Source organism: Bos javanicus, chromosome 5 (genome assembly GCF_032452875.1).
Source record: "Bos javanicus breed banteng chromosome 5, ARS-OSU_banteng_1.0, whole genome shotgun sequence".
NCBI classification, from domain to species: Eukaryota; Metazoa; Chordata; class Mammalia; order Artiodactyla; family Bovidae; genus Bos; species Bos javanicus.
This window is the reverse complement of record NC_083872.1, coordinates 74,350,337-74,372,415: the sequence shown is the minus strand read 5'-3', so window position 1 is coordinate 74,372,415 and position 22,079 is coordinate 74,350,337. Positions and strand designations below refer to the sequence as shown.

The following is a 22,079-nucleotide window of genomic DNA, read 5'->3' as shown; positions in this document are numbered from 1 at the left end:
ACCCACATCTAGTACATGCTGCTGCTGCTAAGTCACTTCAGTTGTGTCCAAAGAGTCCTTAATATTCATCCTCGCATCCCACAAGACTTCTCTTCCAACCATCCTCTATATGCAATCCTGACCCTGTCACTCCCCACCCCCCATAATCTCCCAGGGTCCCCATCATCCTTGTAAATTTCCATCTCTAGCTCCTCTTCCCCTTCCCAATTTTTAAATGTTGGGGTGTTCCTTGGGGTCCTTCTTCTCTTCCCTCACATTCTCTCCTGGGGTGATCCCCGCCACTTCATGTACACTAACAGCTCACCCTCTGGTCCTGTGTCTGATGAGATGATTCTCCAAATGGCCAGGTAAATTCACGATGTTCTGTGCTGCAGCCCTAGAGAGGGTGGGTGTGGGGACAAGGCCTCTCTTAGCAGAATCAGAGTTCCTTAACTCCCAAGGAGTAAGTCCAAGTCTTGCTCAGGGGAAAGAGGAATATCTCCTGTTGCTCAAGGAGGGTTGTAAGAAAGAAATGACTTTGCTGGGGTGAGCTGTGTTTGATTTTAGGTAGTCTAGGGGGCCCGACTGCGGTCTGGGAGTTAGGGTCAGTGTTCACTTTCTCTGCTTCCACTGTCCTCGCAGGAGAAGCACACCGAATGGCCTCCTCCCTGGAGAGCTGAGTAGCCAAGACCTGGGCTTTGGTAGTTTTTAAAAGGGAGGGAAGAGGAATTTGGAAAGAGGTGGGCGGCAGTCACTAGAGAGGAACAAGTATTCGACTGCAGGACGCTTGGGAGGGAGGAGGGAAGGGAGGCACCGCCCAGGCGGGCTGCGGGGCTTGCCTTCCCGGCCTCCTCCGCCCGCCTTGGGGAGTCGGGAGCGAGGGTTCCTGTCTGGATCCCGCAACCAGAACGCACCGCCTCCGTGCCTTCCCCACCGCCCTCCCGCGGCTGCCTCGGGGAAAGCAGGGCTGTGGCCTGCGGATCCGCGGAGGAGGGGCCCCTTTTCCTTTCTGGGGGCCGGAGTCTTGTGGGTGCCGGGGCTGAGCCGGGGAAAGATGGAGATTCTGGAGAAGCCCGGCCACCACTTCTCCGATGCCATCTCGACAGTGCAAGCCTCGGGGACGCGTGTGTCGCCTTAGGCCTGCTAGACAGATGTCTCACATACGCCCAAATGCTACGAAACCTAGGGAGAGTCATTCTCCATCCCTTCCTCCCCGGTAGCCCGACCGCCTTAGTAAATAGCGCCACCATCTGCTCAGTTAATTCAGCCAGAAACCCAGCTCGGACTGCCGGCGCTGTGCTGGCCTCTCAGCTCACCTCAGCGTCCCCAGCCTCCCTTGTGGAGCCAGTCCCCTCTTCCCCCTCGCCCCTCCGCCTAGCCTCTCCCTCAACCCAGAGGTGGCCCTTAAAGGGTGCCCCTTGTGGCTCAGCTGGTAAAGAATCCGCCTGTAATGCAGGAGACGTGGATTCCATCCTTGGGTTGGAAAGATCCCCTGGGGAAGGGAACAGCTATCCATTCCAGTATTCTGGCCTGGAGAAATGGACTATACAGTCCACCGGGTCACAAAGAGTCGGACACGACTGAGCGACTTTCACTTTCACTTTTTTCCGCAAACCACTCTGTGGTTTATACAAACCAAATTAGCTGGACAGCGGTTGCCTGGGGGTTGGGGCGGGGGCGGGGGGTGAGGGGGGGCGGGGACTGACCGGGAAAGGGCCTGTGGGAACTTTGCGGGGTGGTAATACCGACTGTGAAGAAGGCTGAGCGCCGAAGAATTGATGCTTTTGAACCGTGGTGCTGGAGAAGACTCTCGAGAGTCCCTTGGACTGCAAGGAGATCCAACCAGTCCATTCTGAAGGAGATCAGCCCTGGGATTTCTTTGGAAGGAATGATGCTAAAGCTGAAACTCCAGTACTTTGGCGACCTCATGCGAAGAGTTGACTCATTGGAAAAGACTCTGATGCTGGGAGGGACTGGGGGCAGGAGGAGAAGGGGACGACAGAGGATGAGAGGGCTGGATGGCATCACTGACTCGATGGACATGAGTCTGAGTGAACTCCGGGAGTTGGTGATGGACAGGGAGGCCTGGCGTGCTGCGATTCATGGGGTCGCAAAGAGTCGGACACGACTGAGCGACTGAACTGAACTGAACTGAATACCGTTCTATATCCTGATAGGGGTTCACATTACACAAGTGTATAAATTTATCAAAACTCAGCAAGAGTCCACTTCAGTTGTGTGGATTTCATTGGATGTAAATTTTACATCAAAAGAAAAAAATGCAAACATAGAATTCTCACTAATGACATGCATGCTGATTAGGAAGAAGTGGATGGACAGTTGTTTGCAGTTTGCTTTGAAAGGCCTTGGAAATAAGATTGGAAGCATGGAGGGTTGGATAGATACCTGAGAACACTGGTTTAGTAAAATGTTGGTAGAATTTCGGTGGTGGGTATAAGATGGTCACTTTAAAATTTATTTAACTTGTTGTTGTTCAGCTGCTAGGGCATGACCAACTCTTTACAACCCCATGGACTGCAGCACACCAGGCTCCCCTGTCTTTCACTATCTCCCAGAGTTTGCTGAAACTCATGTTCATTGAGTTGGTGATGCCATCCAACCATCTGTTGTCCCCTTCTCCTCCTGCCTTCAATCTTTCCCAGCAACAGGGTCTTTTCAAATGAGTTAGTTCTTCGCATCAGGTGGCCAAAGTATTGGAGTTTCAGCTTCAGCATCAGTCCTTCCAATGAATATTCAGGGTTGATTTCCTTTACGATGGTTTGATCTCCATGCAGTCCAAGGGATTCTCAAGAGGCTTCTCTAACATCACAGTTTGACAGCATCAATTCTTCAGCCCTCAGCCTTCTTTATGGTCCAACTCTCATTTCCATACATGACTACTGGAAAAACCATAGCTTTGACTAGACGGACCTTTGTTGGCAAAGTAATGTCTCTGCTTTTTAATAGGTTGGTCATAGCTTTTCTTCCAAGGAGCAAGCGTCTTTTAATTTCATGGCTGTGGTCACCATCTGCAGTGATTTTGGAGTCCAAGAAAATAAAGTTTTTTATTTTTGGATCCCCCCAAAATAAAGTCTCTCACTTTTTCCATTGTTTCTCCATCTATTTGCCATGAAGTGATGGGACCAGATGCCATGATCTTGGTTTTCTGAATGTTGGATTTTAAGCCAACGTTTTCACCCTCCTCTTTCACTTTCATCAAGAGGCTCTTCAGTTCTTCTTCGCTTTCTGCCATAAGGGTGATGTCATCTGCATATCCGAGGTCATTGATATTTCTTCCGGCAATCTTGATTCCAGCTTGTGAGTCATCCAGCCTGGCATTTCTCATGATGTAGTCTGCATATAAGTTAAATAAGCAGGGTGTCAATAAATAGCCTTGACACACTCCTTTTTGCATTTTGAACTTAGTTTCATGAGAACTTTCAGAATGAAATGCTGGGAAGAAATGTCTCCTGCCTCCACTCCCCCCACCCCTTACATTATCCCCATGCAACTAGTGTGGTGTTTCCAATGCAGGAAATCAGACCATGGTCCTCCCGTGCTCAAAACCCTTCCTCAGCTTTTGTTTATTTCTTAGGCTGCATCTTTCATCACTTGCTCCATCAATTTTTCCACCATAAAAACACCAAAATATTTTTAGTTTCCCGTATCTTTACATGTTCTTTACAACTCCTGTGGCAGAAATGTCTAGTTTTCATCCAGTTTACATTTCCCCCTTTTTCCTAAGTAAAAGACTTTCCAGTTTTTATCTGGGGATATGGCCATATAGAAACACACACTACATTTCTCAGCCTCCCTTACAGAGAAGTGTGACCATGTGATGTTTAAGGAGAGGAAGAACTGATCACAACTTCCAAGAAGTGTCCCTAAAGGTAGGGGACACAAACGTCTTCACCTTTTTTGACTTCCTGCTGGTTGGAATGATGATATGATGACTGGACTCAAGCAGCCATTTTGGATCAGGAGGTGGAGACCATGTGTGTAATATGACAGAGCTACTAAAGTAGACTGAGGCTGGGTTCTTGACATATTATGTGCCCTGTCAACCCTGGACCACTACCTCTGGACTTCTATATGAAAGAGAAACGAATATTCTCTTTTTAAAGCCATGTTTCTTTGGATTTCCTGCCACCCACAACCAAAACTTAGTCCTTATACACCAACTTCCATGTCCTTGAGTATTTCAGTCCTTGTGCTTGGAATATTCTTTCCTCACTTTGCTCCAACCCCTGTTGATCCTTCAAATTCCTACCTAGACATCACCTTCTCTGCTGCATGCTCCTTGATGGAATTAGCAATTTCCTCCTTTATGATTCCTTTGCATCTTACTTCACAGGGAGCAATTACTGAGCACTTACTGTGTGCCAGGCACTACCCTGAATCCTACATATGCATTCTTCTTTTAACCCTCATGATGACATTTGAGATGCGTAATTATTTTCAAAGTTCCTATTTTACAGATACAAAAACAAAAGCCCTGAAAAGTGATGAAACCGTCCCCAGATCACAAACACGATACCTGGTGGAGCCAAGCCTCAAATCCAGGTGTCTGACTGCAAAGTCTTTACTCCTGTGCTGAACCGCCTGTTTCTGCCCCTGTCACAGTGCTGCCATCATCTGTGTACACGTGCCCTCCTCCCATTCCCTCTAAAGCTCGAGGAGGATTGATTCTCACCTGGTCTCCTTGGGCTGCAGCACAGAACCTGGCACTCAGTGAGCACGAATGTTTGTGAAACTGAAAAGTCTAATGTTCTAAATCCCCCATTCAAAGCCTCCTGTTTCGGTGCAGGAGGCCCTTGGCAGGGAGGGGTCTTACAGCTCCCACCCCCATAACACTCCTTTCCTCTGGAACTCTTTCCCTGAACCCCTTGGGCTTTTGCATACACGATTTATTATTTCTGCTTAGGAGACCCTGCAGGAATTCCCTTATACGTTAAGATCCAGTCCAGCTGTCACCTCTGCCAACAGGTCTTCTCCATGTGGACCTGGGGGGCTACCTTCTCACTTGCCTGTAGCTCTTTGTTCAAATCTCTGTTGTATTTCTAATCCCCCTGGGATGTTTTCTCCACCCAACTTTGAGGTCCTTGAGAGCAAGGACCATAGCCTATTTAAATAACGTGGAAAGCCAGTCCTGATGCCACGAAAGTAAAGATGGAAAACGATCCCGTCCGCCTGCCGGCCGGCTGGCTAAACGAACAAAAGAACGCAGTGAGCGGGGCGGAGCCAGGGATGGAGGCTTTTCTCCTCGCCGCCACTAGATGGCAGCAGGGTCTCCTGATTGTTGGCCTCCCAGCGAGCCCTTTCCTAAGGGCTCTGTCTTCCTAAGGCAACTGTCTTTGCCTTCACCTCCAGGAACCTGGATGGACTCAGTTCAATAAAACAATTCAGAGAGCTTATCGACCTGGCCCTTTGGTCGGGGTTTGCAGAATCCCAGGTTAGACCATTTCCTATCGGTGAAGCACAAATTCTGAAACCAGACTGCCCAGTGCTGAATTTCGTGCTTGGCCCATTTCCTAGCCCTGTGACCTTGGGCAACTTAACCTCCCTGTGCCTCAGTCTCCCCTTGTGAAGAGTGGGGCTTAGCAAAGTGTCTATCCTGAAACGCTGGAAAGCAACTCTGCTTCCATTTCTTTTTCTTAAATGTCTACTGGAAAGGGCTCCTGGGAGGGGTCTTAAGGCCAGTGTGTCTGTAGCTTTTACATCCCTACCCCTGAAGAAGTTCACAGAGTAGAAATGGGGTGCTGCACCCCAAAGCAGAGAGAACCGAGAAGGCTGCATCCATGTTGGAGCCCAAGGTGGGGAGGAAGAGGCACACTTGCTGGGAAAGGGGTGGCGTGGGGAGGGGGGATTCTTGGAGGGGGAGCTATTTCTGTGAGATCCACCAGGATGGAGGGAGGGCGGACTGATGAGGGAGGGGCAGCATGGGGGTGGTGCTGGACTCCGGCAGATGACAGGCAGGAGGAGGGGCTGGGGGGGGGACTCTAAGCCTCAGAGGCTGGGGGTGTAGGGTGAGGGCAGGAAGGAGGGCAGGTGTCCCTGGGCTACACCTGTCGACTGGGATATTGGGCTCTGGTCCCTACCAGCCCTCCTCCAATAAGCCCCTCTGGGCCTCCAGGGAGAGGAGGGAGGAGCCTTGCCATATAAACTATATTTTTAGTTCCCTGTGCCTCTCCCCAGCTGCTATAAGACACCTCTCCCCGCCCCCAGCCCGCTTGGCTGAAGGCTTCAGAAGGACAGCTGGGCAGAAGGGGAAACGTGGTCAGTGCAAGGGCCGCTGGTGGGGGCTGGGAGGAGGGCGGGCCCCAGGGGGTCTGGGGCCAGCTTTGGGGGGGTCCTCAAACTCATGCGTGACCTCAGCAGATCCTGCAGGCTCCAGGCCCCAGCCCTGCTCTGAGTCTCATCTGGCGCTGGTCCCGGAGGCAGACTCTGCCAGGAAGGAGCAAGCTGAGCTGGGAGTGGGTGGGAGGCGCTGTCTGGGCTGGCCTCCAAAGGGGCGGCTTCGGGGAGGAGGAGGAGGAAGTGGAGGAGGAAGGGGGGTGGCCAAGGTTGAGGGGACCTACAGCTTTGAAGATCCAAAATGTTCTTTCTTGCCATCTTTGGTTCCCCACGGTGGAGTCTTAAAGTGTAACACCTCTTCCCTCCCCCAGATTCACTGGGGCGGGGCCGCGGGGGGAGGGGAGCGGGGTGTGAGTTGTTAGCTGCACAAGGGTTCATGAATTCCCAGGTCACCTTTGAAAGAGAGAGTTTGGTGCACAGTCACCTGGGCCTCAAACTTGTGCAGGGGGAGCTGGAAGCCCCTTGCTAGAGAGTTCTGAGTATGTAAGTGAGGAGAGGTGGGAGTCACGGGGAGCAAGGTGGAGAATGGCCTTTTTTGACTAGACAGGCTCCTGGCTTACCTTGCCAGCAGAGGGCATTCAGTTAAAAAGCCTTGGGGATGTGCAGTCTGGACAAGAAAAATCTTAGGGAGCCTGAAACTTCTTTCAGCTGGTTCTCTACATTCCCAAGGAGCACCAGAGAGCCAGGACAAGGGAGTGAGCTTGACAAGAAGGCATACTTTGGTTTTTAGAAAGTGAGTTCGCTGCTCCTAGAAGTATTCAAGCAGATTATGATCTGTAGGGAAAATTCCTGCATTTAGTGCAGGGGTCTCCCAACCTCGGGGTCTAATGCCCAATGGTCTGAGGTGGAGCTGATGTAATAACAATAGAAATAAATTGCACAATGAATGTAGTGTGCTTGAATTATCCCCAAACCATCCCCCCACCCCCGGTCCATGGAAAAACTGTCTTCCACGAAACCAGTCCCTGATGCCAAGAAGGTTGGGGACCGCTGATTCAGTGGGAACTTTGATACCATCTAGGCCTCTGTAAGTTTCAAGATCCTATGTCCCTACGATTCTAGATTACTCTTTCTTTAGTTTTCTGACTCTGAATGTAGAACCCAAGTTTTCAGGGTGGTGAAAGTTGAACACTCTGGCCTTCTAGAACTGTAACTCTAGGATCTCAAGTGTCCAGAATTTGAAGACTTGAGGATGATTCTATATGTTTCAGATTTTCCCATTCAAAGGATTCTATGATATGAAAGGGAAGAAGAGGAAGAGGCAGGTCTCCCTTGGTGGGATCTAGTTCTGCCCCACTGGGTGTCAGACTAACTCACCTGTATGTGTGTATGCATAAGCTTGTAAGGCTGCAGAAAACTTTGCATGCAGAAGCAGCCTGGCTTTCCTATTCTGTGCCTTTCCAGTTTCCCTGCCCCGGCTATTAGAAGGCTGTCACAGGGATAATTATAGCCCCCAAACAAAGCTGGTGGCTGCAGGTAGCCATAGCAACTGCTAGGTACCGCCAGTTCTGTTATAGAGACGTGTAAGTACAAACAGATGTTGGTCCCTCCTATTAACTTAAAAGGTAAAACTTAAAAGGTTCATCAACTTCAAAGCCATGGGTTTCCATGAACTTGCCAGTTAATGAGGGTGCCTGCTAAGGGGGTGACAGCTTCATATTAAACACTTTACTGCTGGTAACAAGTTGATGAAATTTTAAGTACTCAGGCCATCCTTGGAAAACTCAGGAGGCTGGAGATGGGACAAGGGCTGTCGATTGGGCTGTTGGTTCCAGCTCTGCTGCTTACCAGCTTCGGGCGGGTGTACAAGGTCTCCAAGCCTTTGTTTCTGAACAGCCATGTGGGATAACAATGAGTCCCGCTCTGCCAGCCCCTCAGGGATGTGCTGAGGTTCTCAGGGCACTGGGTAGAAGGGTTTTGCAAGTGGCATAGCCAGGGCTGGGGATTTAAATGGGAACCAGTGATGCTGATTCTTTCAGGGGTGTCCCCAATGGGCCTCAGGGGTTGGTTCAGACTGGGGGCAGCTCGCTGCTGCTTCTGCTCTTCTCTCTGCTCTTCCTTCTGCACTTCCCTCCCATACTGATGAGCTCACCCTCCAGCAAGGAGCCAGGACTAGGAGCTGAGACCTCAGCAAACTCTCTCAGAGTGGCCTTTCTCTTTGATCCTGAGCCTGGCACAGAGTCAGCCCTTGGTAGCAGGATGGGGAATGGACAAATGAACAAATGTTCGGCTGGGTCTGTGTTGCGGTACGTGGGCTTCTCTTGTGTGGCCCCCAGGCTCTGGTTGCAGTCTGCATGGGCTCAGTAGTCGCAGTGTGCAGGCTCTCTAGTAACAGCTCTTGGGCTTAGTGGGCACATGGGATCTTACTTCCTTGACCAGGGATCAAACCCACATCCCCAGCATTGGAAGGCAGATTCTTTACCACCTGACCACCAGGGTAGTCTCTTAGTTACTCATTTTACAACTGAACCTTTCACTGTGAAAGCTGAATGACTTCTGGAGATATACCAACTCAGTGTCCTGGGTTAACATGGATCCTCACGTGTGGTTTCAGGAGCACATTGTCAAGAAGGGGCCTGTGTGCTTCTGGTCTCTTTGGTTGTTAGGAGTCCGCTGACTGACTCAATATCTAAACAGGGATCACTCAATGATACAGAAAAGGTCACACAGGAAGTGTGATGGTCACCCTGGAACTGAAATGGGAGCAGGCTTTACCAGAATCAGAATGGAGACACAAGGTTGTTCTGGGGAAGCTCTGAGTTTGGGGGTCTTACTTGGTGCTAGCCATGGAACCCTTTCACCTAGCATTTCCTACCACCTAGCCAATTCTTATCAATCATCTCTGTTCATATTTTAAAGAGGGGATCTGATTGGTGTAGTTAATAGACACTGGCTGTTTGACAGAGCCATGCCATTGGCTGCCTCTAATTAGGTCCCAGCCTTGGTTCAATCAGCTGTGACTAGCCACGGGATTTGGGAGAGGACATGACCTTGGGGGCTGGGGCAGGGCAGTTATCTTTAGAAAGAGCTGTGTATGTAGGGCAGTCATAACTGACAGGTCCAATACAGTCCCAGGGTGGCCAGGACACCTGATGTTTATCCTTGCTGAGTCTCGTGGTCCACAGCTATAAAATGGGATGATGCTTTCTACCTTGCTGGGGCATTGGGAAGACTAGATTAGTCTTGCCCGAGGAGGCACTTTGTAAACTGTAAAGTTCTGTGTAGACCCTGATCATAGCGCCACATAAACTGAACTGTAATGTTATTCCTCTTACTTATCTCTCTCCCTAGGAGATTGAACACCACGATGTGTTTTATCTGGTTTGTGTCCTCAGCATGTAGCAGTTTCTGACACACAGTAGGTACCTTATAACAGTTTGTTGGGTGGATGGCAGAATGGTGGATAGATGGATGGATGGATGATGGACAGATGGACGGATGGTGGGTGAGTGGATAGAGGGGTTGATGGATGGATGGATGGATGGGAAGATGGATGAATGAAAAATAAAGGTTGATCATTCTCTTGCCTTCCTGGGAAGGCCATTCACCTTTTAAATTCAGTGAACCTTTATTCAGTTCAACTTGGTATACAGCACTGTGCAAGGCCCACAAAACACTCAGATGAAGGAAACAAAGCTCCTGCACATGGTAACCAAAGTAAAGTGTTTGGGAGTACGGATTCAGGGGCCTGACTTCCTGGTTCAAAACCCAGCTCTTCCATCAGCTATCTGTGTGACTGTGGCACATCTCCTTAACTTCCCCTCCACAAGGTGGGGGTAATGTCTATATTTATCATATAGGGCTGTCGGGAGACTAAAGGAGTTACCAAATGTAAAGTGATTAGAATAGAGCCTGGCACCTGGGAAAGTCTCTGAGTATTGGGTGCTAGGGTACTAACGGAGGAGCCAGTATGGATACAAAGAAATGTGATGCAATGAGGTAAGCGGTGTGACAGGAACACATGCGAATAGGTGGAAAGGGCAGGCAGTTAATTGTGTCTTGAGGGGGCACATGAAGCACAATTTTTCAGAGGAAAATATCTGAACAATATTTGAGCTTTCTGGGTGTAGTGGGAAAATGCAGGCTCCAAGAGGGTATGGATCTGCCTGGGTTCACCCAGTTATAAGCAGGAAACCATCGAGGTTCCTTCCCACCACTCTGAAAAGTGAGAGGCATTCTGGCAAAGTGGGCTTCTAGACGGTGGGCAAAGAGACTGCTAAGGCCAGGACAGTCCCAGGGCCAAGCCAGGGTGCCTGCTGCCCTGGGCTTAGAGATATGACAGGTCCTCTTGGGGTGGCTGACAGCAGGGGGAGTTGGGTTTCAGGCCACTGGCGTCAGCCCTAGCCTTGCCCTTTCTGTTGGCCTCTGAGAGTCCAAACAGTGGCCCAGCCTCCTCCCCACTCTCCGCACACACAACCCCACCACCACCACACCCGTGACCTGAGTTGGCCTACCTCCCCACAATGGCACCTGCCTCAAAATAGCTTCCATGTGAGGGCTAGAGAAAGGAAAAGATTAGACCCCTACATGAGAGAAGGGGGTGGGGAGGAGGGAGAGAGAGAGTGAATGAGCTGTCAAGTGATCCCTGTTAAGCATCTGGGAAGGTATAAAATCCCTGTGGGGCCAGGCAGCCTCAAACCCCAGCTGTCGGAGACAGGACACCCAGTCAGTCCGCCCTTGTTCTTTTTCTCTTCTTCAGACTGCGCCATGGGGCTCAGCGACGGGGAATGGCAGTTGGTGCTGAATGCCTGGGGGAAGGTGGAGGCTGATGTCGCAGGCCATGGGCAGGAGGTCCTCATCAGGTAAAAGGAAGAAATCCCACTGCCCCTGTCACCTCCTTCCTCAAGGTCAAGAATGTTTGCCTGCAAGGTGGAACGTTTGCCCCGGGGTTGACCAGTTGGCTGCTGTGTTAATTAACTTTGTTAAACCCCCTACTTGGTTCTCCTGTGTTTTTATGTATCAGAGGTTGGAATCAGGAAAGCAGATCCATTTCACACTTGTGCTAGCAGCTGGGAGGAGCTTTGATGATCAAATCCTTGATGCTTAGAGCCCACCAGAAGGAATCCTAAAATTATAGCTAGAATTAACAAGAAAGGTCTGAGAGGTCTTTCTCACCTCACCTAATGGATGAGGACACAAAGGACCTAAGAAGGGAAGGATGACCCCAGAGTCACAAGTTCATTAAAGTCTGTAAAATGCCAAGGATTAAGACATGGCCTTCAAGATGAGATATGTGGTTCTACACCTGGCTCTGCCACCGAGCTGTTGTGTGACCTTTGGGAAAGCACATAACTTCTCTGAGCCTCAGTTTCTTCTCCTATAAAATGGGAGGGGGGGGAATCCTAATATCTACATTATACAGTAGAAGTAAGAATTAAATAAAATGCTGCAGCCAAGGGGCCCAGCATAATTCCTGGCATAGAGTGAGTTCCAAAAGATGTCAGTAACTCTTGGAGATGAAGCTTAGAATTGGGCCCTTTAAAGTATAATAATAATAATAGTAATTATTATTATTTTAGCTGTGTTGGGTCTTTGTTGCTTTCTCTAGTTGTGGTGAGCAGGGGCTGCTCTTCATTGCCATGCATGGGCTTCTCATTGCCGTGGTTTCTCTTGCTGGGGAACACAGGCTCCAGGTGCAGGAACGCAGGCTCCGTAGTTGCGGCTCTAGGGCTCTAGAGCGTGGGCTCAGTAGTTGCGGGGCATGGGCTTAGTTGCTCAGCGGCATATGGAATCTTTCCAGATCAGGGATCCAACCCATGTCTCCTGCATTGGCTGGCAGATTCTTATCCATTGTGCCACCACAGAAGTCCCTAATCTTGACTTTTGATGTTGGGTATGTCTTTTGAAGGCTCAGAATAATCTCCAAGCACATCTTGCCTTCTTTAGCAAGGGATTCCTGAATAAAGAAACACCCTCCCCGCCCCCCACCCCCCAAAATTCTAAGTTTTGTAAGCAGAGGGTGGCTGTGGTTCAGAAATAGAACCTCATGTTCTCATTGCCTTCTTCGCCAAGTGGTGATAGACTCCCCTCTCCTCCTGGTCCTTTCTCATGCTCTGGGCAGCGTGAGTCAAAAGCGTACATCGACATTTCTGCGCCTGGGAGGAGGTGGGCCCTGGTTGCCATGAGTGAATGGATTGTCCTTTACACTTTATAGATGAATTTCTCCTTCTTTATGAGTCAGAGCAGGTTTTCCTCTCCCATTTAGACACCCTTTCAGCCTCCCCCAGGCTTCACCCATTTCCAGCTCCCATGTCTGGGAGAATGACCCAGACATAAGCTATAAGCTCTATTATCTGGAGTTTCAGCCTTAGTGGCCCATGCCAAAAACACATGAGAAAGGATGGTCAAGTTCCCTGTTGAATCTAACTGGCATCTTGGGGTTTTCCTTTGTGTCTTTTTCCTCTTATGCCTCTGTCAGTTGGCTACTGGCACTGCAAGAGGTCCTATTTGGTTGGACAGAAGACTCTCCAAAGTAGACATCAACTCCTCAGCTCTCCCTTTGCTGTGTGACCTTGGACAAGTCACTAATCCTGTCTGGGTCCCATTTCCCTATTTGTTGAATGGAGGGATTACCTTCATGGTCTCTGAGATCCCTGCCCACCCCCATGCCTTGGCATTCTTTGAGTCCTGGATCCTGCCTTGCTTTTGGAGAGGAGGCAGGGTAGCTGAGTGGGAGACCAGTTTGCCAAAAAGGAGTCTTTCCCAGGTGATCTGGGGGCTGTCAGCCCTAAGTCAGTGACTTGGAGGTCTGGAAGGAGACTTGGGGTAAGGTATCATGGGAGAAACAGCCCCTCCCTTCCCAGTGGATCAGAGAAAACTGCCAGGGGCAGGAGCCAGGGGCAAGACGTGATGCTGGAGACTGCCGACCCCTGGCAGGCCCCAGACAGCCTGATGCCCCATCACATCTTAAGCTGAAGACATGCAGAAACCACGCCGACGGCTTCTGCCCTCTTGGTATTTGGGGGCCAGGGACAGGGAGAAGGGGATGCTGACTTCCAGGGTGCCCTGTGAGAAATGACCTTGTGATTCTGCTCCAGATGCCGAACCTGGGTTTTCTTACTCTTCTTGAAAAGGTCATTTCTCCCACTCCTCTGGTTATGACAGATAGCAAATTCTGTTCGGTCTGTTAATAAAACTCTGAGGGCTTCACTGCAAGTATGTGATCATTATGTCCTAGAACATAATAGCTGGAAGGTCAGTTGCAGAGTCTGGCTCCAGGAAACGGGGGTTTTTAGGAGGGCGGAGGCAGCTGAAGAGGGCTTTGGGCCCCTGCCTTTCCTTCTTTTCCCCCAGATCTTTCCTGCTTTATTTATTTTTGCATTTGAACAAAGGATTTCGAGGCCATGGAAAATTGGGAAGTCACTGCTGGTGGCCAGTATGTCTCATGTCACCGGGAGGAAACATGGCTCAAGAGTCCCAGTCAACCAATGGCAGCTACAGACAGAACCCAAGATTCCCAATCCTAGTGATGACGATGGTGGTGGTGAGGATGGTGATGATGGAGCTGGTGAGGATGATGGGGGTGATGGTGGTGATGGTGATCGTGGCCTAGAGCTTTTGATGAGGACAGCAAACATGTAAATATGTTACACACTGATTGCTAGGCCCTGTGTTACGTGTTCATGTATATTAACTCATTTCAGCCTCACAGTAACCTCATGAGGTGGACGTTATTATAATCCCCACGTTTAACAGAGAAGTTAAGTGACTTGCCTGAAGTCCCAAAGCTGGAGTTCAAGTCCAGCAGCCTGGATCAGCATTGCCACTCCTGAACCCTATACCATGTCGTCCCGCAGTCTTAGCATACAAGAGATGCGTTCCCACCCTCGTCTGGTTCTTCGGTTCTAGAGCAGAGAAGAATTTATGCAGGCCTGGGAGCGCCTTCTATCTTTCATGTGGGTGTCTGGTTGGGTCTCAGCTCAGAGCACAGCTGGGAACTGGCCTCCTTTCCCGCTGACCTGTAATAAACTAGGCAGGTTGACGATAGGATTGAAGATGAAAGCACAAGGCAAGCGCGTGCTTCTGAAACCCTGGAAGAAAAGCCCCACCCACCCATGTCTACAGGGTGAGGGCCTTCCAGCTGCTCATTTTCTGAGTTGCCACTGTCACAAGTTCCCAGGTAGGACCTTCTGTGGCTTCCCAGGGACTCCCAGCTGCCGGCCTTGGGGGCAGTGGAGGGAGGCAGCTGTAGAAAGGAAGATCTGATGGGCATTCAGAAGCCAGGTTTTTCTGCAGTGTTAAAGTAAATCCGGGGTTCCCTCTCTGGCTGACAAGTGCTAAGAGTGTAGGGTGAGGTCTGGGTTGGAGGGGTCAAGCCTTAGAACTTGGAAGCTGAGAAATCAACTTTTTGGTTTAAGATAGTTGATCCAAAACCCAGAGGAGCTGAGTGACTTTTTCAACATCACAGCAGAGGCAGAACTGGGGCCAGAACTCAGCTTTCATGATTCTCAGTGCTTAGTCTCTTCCCCAGACATCCGGGGGTCTCCCAAGATGTCTCAGACCCCTGGTGGCCTTGGGTCCCAGGTCCTCGGTCCTCTTCTTCCCCAGAGTCTCCCTCCAGTGTCCCGACCTTCACCTGTGGGTTCTGGGTCTTGCATCTGTCAGGCAGGAGTTCAAGGATCATTGTCGCCAGATAATAATAGTCAGGATCTCAGGGACCCTGAGGTGAAAAGTGCTGGAGATGAGCTGTCAGTGATGTAGAAGGGTTGGCCGGGGCCCCAGATGAGGTAGTGACATTGAGCATGGCTGTGGGCAGCACTGGGTGTTCTGGGAAGGCAGGAGGGACATGCCTTTGGGGGAAGGGGGTGCTCCCTGTCTGTGCTATGCCCGTGTGTGTGTGTGTGTGTGTGCATGAGCATACGTGTGATTATGGGTATGTGCCGTGAGACACTTGTGCACACTGGAGTGTGTCTGCAGTTAGGTTTAAGGGTGTTCTAGAGCCAGGAAATCACAAAAGAGAAAGCTTTCAAGGAACTGAAGCCATCAGACAAGAGGAGGGAAAGTCCAGCAGACAGGGTCACTCTGGCAGAGGTTTCCGGGTGCAACACAAAAGAGAGAGCATGAGTTATGGAACCATCTGTGTGGGTTCGTGTCTGGGCTCTGCTACTGACCAGACATGTGACCCTGGACAAGTCACCTACCTCTGCGGTCTTCCCTTTGCCCATGAGTGAAATGGGAAAAATCTCTCCCTCCTCCCCGTGGCACGTACGACTCCCTTTAACGATCCCCACCTTTCTGCAGAATGAAAGACTGAAGTCTGAGGCAACAGGTGACTCCTTGGATCACTGCGGCCAACTCTCTGGGTCCCTGGCAAGAGTGGGGGCCTGGTCTTTGGCAGATGGCTCCCATTAGAGATTCTCACCGTCAGTACTGTGAGGGGCCTGGGAAAAACAGGGAGGCAGAGCAAAATAAGCAAGCGCTTTCTGAGCCTGAGAGCTGTTCAGACTAGAAAAGCTGTCACATGGAGTAGTGAGCCTCCTGAAGCTGGAAGTATTTAAGCAGCCAAAGGATGATCCTCGGGCAGGAAGCTGCAGAGATGGTCCCCTGCATGGACTACATTTTGAGTTACTCAGACCTGATTTCAGTCTGGCTCATCTGCAGCCCAGCTATGTGATATTGAGCTAGGACCTCATACTCCTCAGCCTCTGTTCCCTCATATGTAAAATGGGGATAATACATCACCAAAGGGAAGTGCAAGTGGAGAGCCTAGCGCGGGCCTGGCGCACAGCACATACTCCACAAATCCTTTAGCCCCCGTGCTCCTCCCTGCTCCACGGTGACACGTCTAGTCATCTTTGCTCCCAACAGCTTAGAGCAAATGGGGGCGAGGCCAGGTACCATGCAGATGTTTTTCCTTCCAGCCTTTCACAGTAACAATGAAGCAGATGATGATGCTAAAAATAGTAATAGCAAGCATTTATAGGACACTTCCTGTGTGACCCTCAGCCTATACCATCTCATTCAATTTAATCCTCACACTTCTATAGGGAGGGACTCGTTACCCCTATTCCTTGGATGGGGAGACTGAAGCACAGAGAGGTGAAGCGAATTGCCACAGTCACACAGCTAGCAACTGGGAGGGTGTGGATTTGAACTTGAGTCTGGCCACCTCCTGACCCCTGTGTCTAACTCAAGCCCTCCTTGTACCCCTCAGGCTCTTCACAGGTCATCCCGAGACCCTGGAGAAATTTGACAAGTTCAAGCACCTGAAGACAGAGGCTGAGATGAAGGCCTCCGAGGACCTGAAGAAGCATGGCAACACGGTGCTCACGGCCCTGGGGGGTATCCTGAAGAAAAAGGGTCACCATGAGGCGGAGGTGAAGCACCTGGCCGAGTCACATGCCAACAAGCACAAGATCCCTGTCAAGTACCTGGAGGTGAGTGGCGGGTCCCGGGTGGCTGGGAGGATGGAAGGGGAGGCCTCGAAGACCTGAGATTTGGGTTCAAGTCCCAGCTCAGTTATAACTTGCTGAGTGACCTATGCTGTTCCTCTTTATCCCCCAGTTTTCTCATCTGTAAAGTGGGCTGCTACCCACTTGGCCTTCCTCCTGGGTCATTGAGAGTAAACATATTTTTCCCCCAAATGAGTGTCTTATTACCAAGGGAGAAGTGGCTGTGAAGTACACAGCTTGCCTTCTGTCTATGAGTAGGCACCACTATCCCACCCTCTCAACAGATGAGGAAACTGAGGCACAGAGAGGTTAAGCAGCTTGCCCCTGGTCACAGAGGCACCAAGTAGCAGAACCAGGATTCAGACTAGGTCTCTATTCCTCCAGAAACCCAGCTCCTAGTCTCTGTGCCACTGCAAGTCGGACATACACAGGACTCATGTGGCAGGAGTTCAGTAGCTGGGGCTTAATTCTGGGTGGGAATTATTAGTTCCAGCATCTTTACGGATGAAGAGAGGGCGCCTCAGGTGTCCAAGACATAAGCAATTGGCTTGAATCTCCTGTGATGGACTGAGAAGTTGGGTGGGCTGGGGAGAGTCTGAGTTTCAAGTCCTGTGTCTAGACCCAGTGGGTGGAGGGATATGGCAAGAAGGAGAACTAGGAAACTGGGGGATAAAGGGCCCTGAGGCTATCACCCCCGAGGATGGGGCCACAGGCAGTTTGGTGCAGCAGTGAAGGTAAGGTTAGTCATGAAAACTTCTGGTTAGGATGGGCTATGAGAAGCAGTTTGCATGGGTCACTGCGTGGAACTTTCACGATTACCCCCATGAGCTTAGGAACTGCATTCAGTGTTGTCTTTTTCTCTTACAAAAGAAGTTCAGAGGTCAGGAGCCCAGAGCTGGTGTGGGAGCCCCATAGGTACCGGGGATGCAGGCTCTTTCTGTGTTGGCATCCTTGGCATAAATATGGTGTCTACCCTCAAAGTTGACTCGTGGTCCAAGATAGCTGCTGGAGCTCCAGCCTTCTGGTCCATATTCCAAACAGAGAGCAGGAGGAAGAGACAAAGGCTGTCTTTTGAGAAACCCCAGGCATCTCACCCAACAGTGTTATTTACATCTCACTGTCCAAAAGTTAGTCATGAGATCATGTCTATCTGTGTGGAAAGCTGGGAAATGTAGTCTATTGCCACTCCAAATACAAACTAGTGTTCTCTTACAAGGAAGAAGGTGAAAATGGCCATTGGGCAGGTAAACAGCATTCTCTTCCCCAGGCAGGGACTCTTCTCATCCCCACTTTACTGATTTGGAAACTGAAGGCTCAGAGAGGTTGAGTAGCTTGCTCCCAGTCACACAGCATATAAGCCAGGAGGGACAGTCTGATCTATGTTACTCTGGAACTTGCGCTCTTAATTCCTGATGGTGCAACGTCTCCTGTGAACAACCACCATCACCATTGTCTTCAGCCCCACCATCCAGCTCCCCTGCCTGCCCTCCCAAAGGTTACTGTGAAACTGTTAGCTACTCAGTTGTGTCTGACTCTTTGTGACCCTCTGGACTGTAGCCTGTCAGTCCAGCCTCCTCTGTCTATGGAATTCTCCAGGCAAGAATACTGGAGTGGGTTGCCATGCCCTCCCCCAGGGGATCTCGAACCCAGGTCTCCTGCATTGTAAGCAGATTCTTTACCCTCTGAACTACCGGAGAAGCCCCACCTGCTCTCCCGCATCACACACAAACAATTCTGCCTGCCCATCTCAGCATCACAGACATGAGGAACAGTTCCTGCCCCTGGGATTCTGCACAAGTGGTGCTTTCGCCTCCCCATCTTCTCTCGGCAAATCCCTGTTCATTCTCCAAGGCCCAGCGCAGAAGCCACCTCTTCAGTTCTGGCCCACGAGGCAGTCAGCTGCTCCACCTGCCAGCCCTCCCCAGCAAAGGCATTTATTCCAGCCCTGCCGTGGCGCCTGCCGGCTGTATTGTAATTTATCTCTTTACCCAGCTGTCTCCTGGCTGGGACAGGAGCTCCTCAAGGTCAGACCCTGGCTTCTTCCATATTTGAACCCCAGTGACAGGCAGGGGGCTCACAACCCAGCTTGAATGATGGATCCCATCTCCAGGGAGGAGCAGACAGGCTTAGAGAGAAACCAGTGCGGTCTGGAAATAGGACTGCCAGCTAGCAGACTAGAACCGGGTCTACTTAAAACAAGTTTGCAAAGAAAGTGGAAGTGAAGTCACTCAGTCGTGTCCAATTCTTTGCGACCCCATGGACTGTAGCCCATCAGGCTTCTCCATCTATGGAATTTTCCAGGCAAGAGTACTGGAGTGGGTTGCCATTTCCTTCTCCAGGGGATCTTCCTGACCCAGGGATCAAACCCAGGTCTCCCGCATTGCAGGTAGACGCTTTACCGTCTGAGCTACTGCAAAAAATTAAGACAGCGCCCCGCGTCTGCTGTTCCCCTCACCGTGGAACCTTTGTCTATGTTCTTCATGAGAAATTGCTCCTTCTCACCCATTAGCAAGGGGGCCCCAGAGGGTGCTGGGTGCTGAAGTCTTTTCTCAGTCTTCTAGCTGCCCCAGCCCACAATTTTCCTAGTATTAGTGACTCAGAAGTTGACTCAGGAAAGGCTGAATTGAGGGACCCAAAGGAGTCAGGATCTCTGTCTTACATGTGAGGTCATCCGTGGAGGTCAGGGTGGAACTGGGCCTGGAACCTGGGTCTCCAAGTTCTCGCTAGGTCAGCCCATCCCCTCACTTGGCTTTGTTACGTTTATGACATTAAAAGGGAATTAAACACATGTCCCCCCCGATGCCCAGCAGTGGGTGTCTGTGGCGCTGTCCTGGCTTCTGGCCAAGCGGGGTTTACTAGGTGCTGACATTTGTGCTCCTGAGGCTGCCCTGCACGCGCTCCCCTCACCCCCACCCGTCAGCTTTTGGCCACTTGTACCCTGGATGCCGGAGAATATGAACAAACCCACCACTGGTGGCCTCTGTCTCCCTGGCTCTGGCTGTTGTTTGTCCACAGTCCCCTGGGTGCAGATTCCAGCTCTCCCATCCACTTGCAACATGACCTCAGTCTGGCCTCTGTAAAATGACACCCCTTGTCCACAGGCCACGGCTGAAATTGGCATCAAATCTTTCTGAACTGTTGAAAAAGCGAGTAGCTTCTTACTATATAAGGTTTCTCAGTCCCTTAAAGCAGCCCTGTGCTGTGGAGATGTTTGTGCCCATCTTTCTGGGCATGACAATGTGGATGGTAGAGCCAACAGTGATGGTGAGGCTGCTGTAACATATGATCAGCCTTGGGTCCAAGCATAGGCCTGGTCCCTTTCCTCTTCCTCTCTCTCCTTCTCTTCCACCAATGCTTCTGAGGACCAGCTCCGTGCTTGGTGCAGAAAATAAGATGTTCTGATCACCCTCCCGCCACTGTCCCTCCTAAAGGCTACTGAAAGAGAGCACCATCCTAAGCCATTAAATGCAAAAATTAAATCCACACACATGGAAGTATTTTCTAGACTTTCTGATTGCAAAATCCTGGATTAGAACCATGTAATAGGTTGGGTCCTCATCCTGAGCTGAACCTCCAATACCTTGGCTATCTGATGTGGAGAGCCAACTCATGGGAAAAGATCCTGATGCTGGGAAAGATTGAGGGCAGGAGAAGGGGCAACAGAGGATGAGATGGTTAGATGGCATCATTGACTCAATGGACAGGAGTTTGAGCACATACAGGGAGATAGTGAAGGACAGGGAAGCCTTGCGTGCTGCTGTCTATGGGGTTGCAAAGAGTCTGACAGGACTGAGTGACTGAACAATAAAACATCCTGAACATAGTAGAGGTGGGTAGCGTGTATGCATGCTAAGTCGCTTCAGTCATGTCCAATTCTGTGACCCTAGGGACTGTAGCCCATCTCTGTCCATGGGATTCTCCAAGCAAGAATCCTGGAGTGGGTTGCCATGCTCTCCTCCAGGGGATTTTCCCAACCCAGCGACTGAACCCATGTCTTCTGCATCTCCAGCACTGCAGGTGGATTCTTTACTCTGAGCCACCTGGGAAGCCCCTGGTTGGGGGTGGGGGTAGCCAACCCACCAAGCCATGCGACTGTGACCACAAGCCCAAGGCCTGACCTTTCCTCCTCTGTATTAAGATGGGCCTCTATTATCCCATCTGTACTTGTCTCATGGGTTGTGGGGATTAGAGGAGTTAATCCATGGAGGCCGCTCAGAAGTGTGCCTGATATATAATAAATACTCAGTAAATGGCCCTGCAATAAAGCAAAGCTGAGGCTGGGGTTGATTCCCATCTGGCCCCTGGCTTGTCCTGCCAGTGACCAGCACCCCTCTGCTCCTGTCCCTGCAGTTCATCTCGGACGCCATCATCCATGTTCTACATGCCAAGCATCCTTCAGACTTCGGTGCTGATGCCCAGGCTGCCATGAGCAAGGCCCTGGAACTGTTCCGGAATGACATGGCTGCCCAGTACAAGGTGCTGGGCTTCCATGGCTAAGCCCCACCCCTGTGCCCCTCACCCCACCCACCTGGGCAGGGTGGGCGGGGACTGAATCCCAAGTAGTTATAGGGTTTGCTTCTGAGTGTGTGCTTTGTTTAGGAGAGGTGGGTGGAAGAGGTGGATGGGTTAGGGGTGGAGGGAGACTTGGGAGAGGCCTGGGGACCAGGCTTTCAGTGGAGGGTCATCAACTTGGGAACCATGAGAAGCTTGACTGTGGCTGGCTGAGTCTGGGTCAAACTCAACTTTCCTTTCACCTCAATGCCAACCCAATTCCTACCAACCTCTAAACTGACCTGCACCTTTACCCTCACCTTAAATCCCCAATCCGAGCTGTCAACATAAACTCCAGCCTAATTCTCTGACCCCATCACCCAGCCCCTTGAAGACAGCAGAGTGTCTTGCTTGCCCTGAGAAGGAAGTGTGGGCTGGGTGGGACGGCCACACCCAGCCCTAGGGAGGCATGGAGGCATGGTGTCTGCAACATAAATGTCCCTTCTCAGGTAGGGGAGTGACACCTGGTTTAATAAAGGATTTCTCATATCACAGTCTCTGTCTGGTGTTTTTCATCCCTTAGAGCAGGGGTCCCTAACCTCTGGGATCTCATAACTGATGATCTGAGGTGGAGCTGATGTAATAATAATAGAAATAAAATGCACAATAAAAGTAACGCACTTGAGTCATCCCGAAACCATCCCCCATCCCCCACCTCCACCCCTCACACCCGTCCATGGAAAAGTCGACTCCAACGAGACGGATCCCTGGGGACCGCTGCCCTAGACCAAGTGTGGGGGCCCAGAGAAGATGCAGACTCAGGGGAAGATGGTCATCATGGTTACCACAGCTTAGGAAAGATGC

At 50.7% G+C, this 22,079-nt stretch overlaps 1 protein-coding gene across 1 annotated transcript; it reads left to right on the top strand.

Annotated features, from left to right (window-relative positions):
- Window positions 1-10,950: 10,950 nt before the first annotated feature.
- Window positions 10,951-21,769, top strand: MB (myoglobin). Its single transcript, XM_061417260.1, has 3 exons — window positions 10,951-11,135; window positions 16,487-16,709; window positions 21,075-21,769. The coding sequence occupies exons 1-3, from the start codon at window positions 11,041-11,043 to the stop codon at window positions 21,219-21,221; spliced, it is 465 nt and encodes a 154-aa protein (XP_061273244.1). The 5' UTR covers window positions 10,951-11,040; the 3' UTR covers window positions 21,222-21,769.
- The last annotated feature ends 310 nt before the right edge of the window (window positions 21,770-22,079 follow it).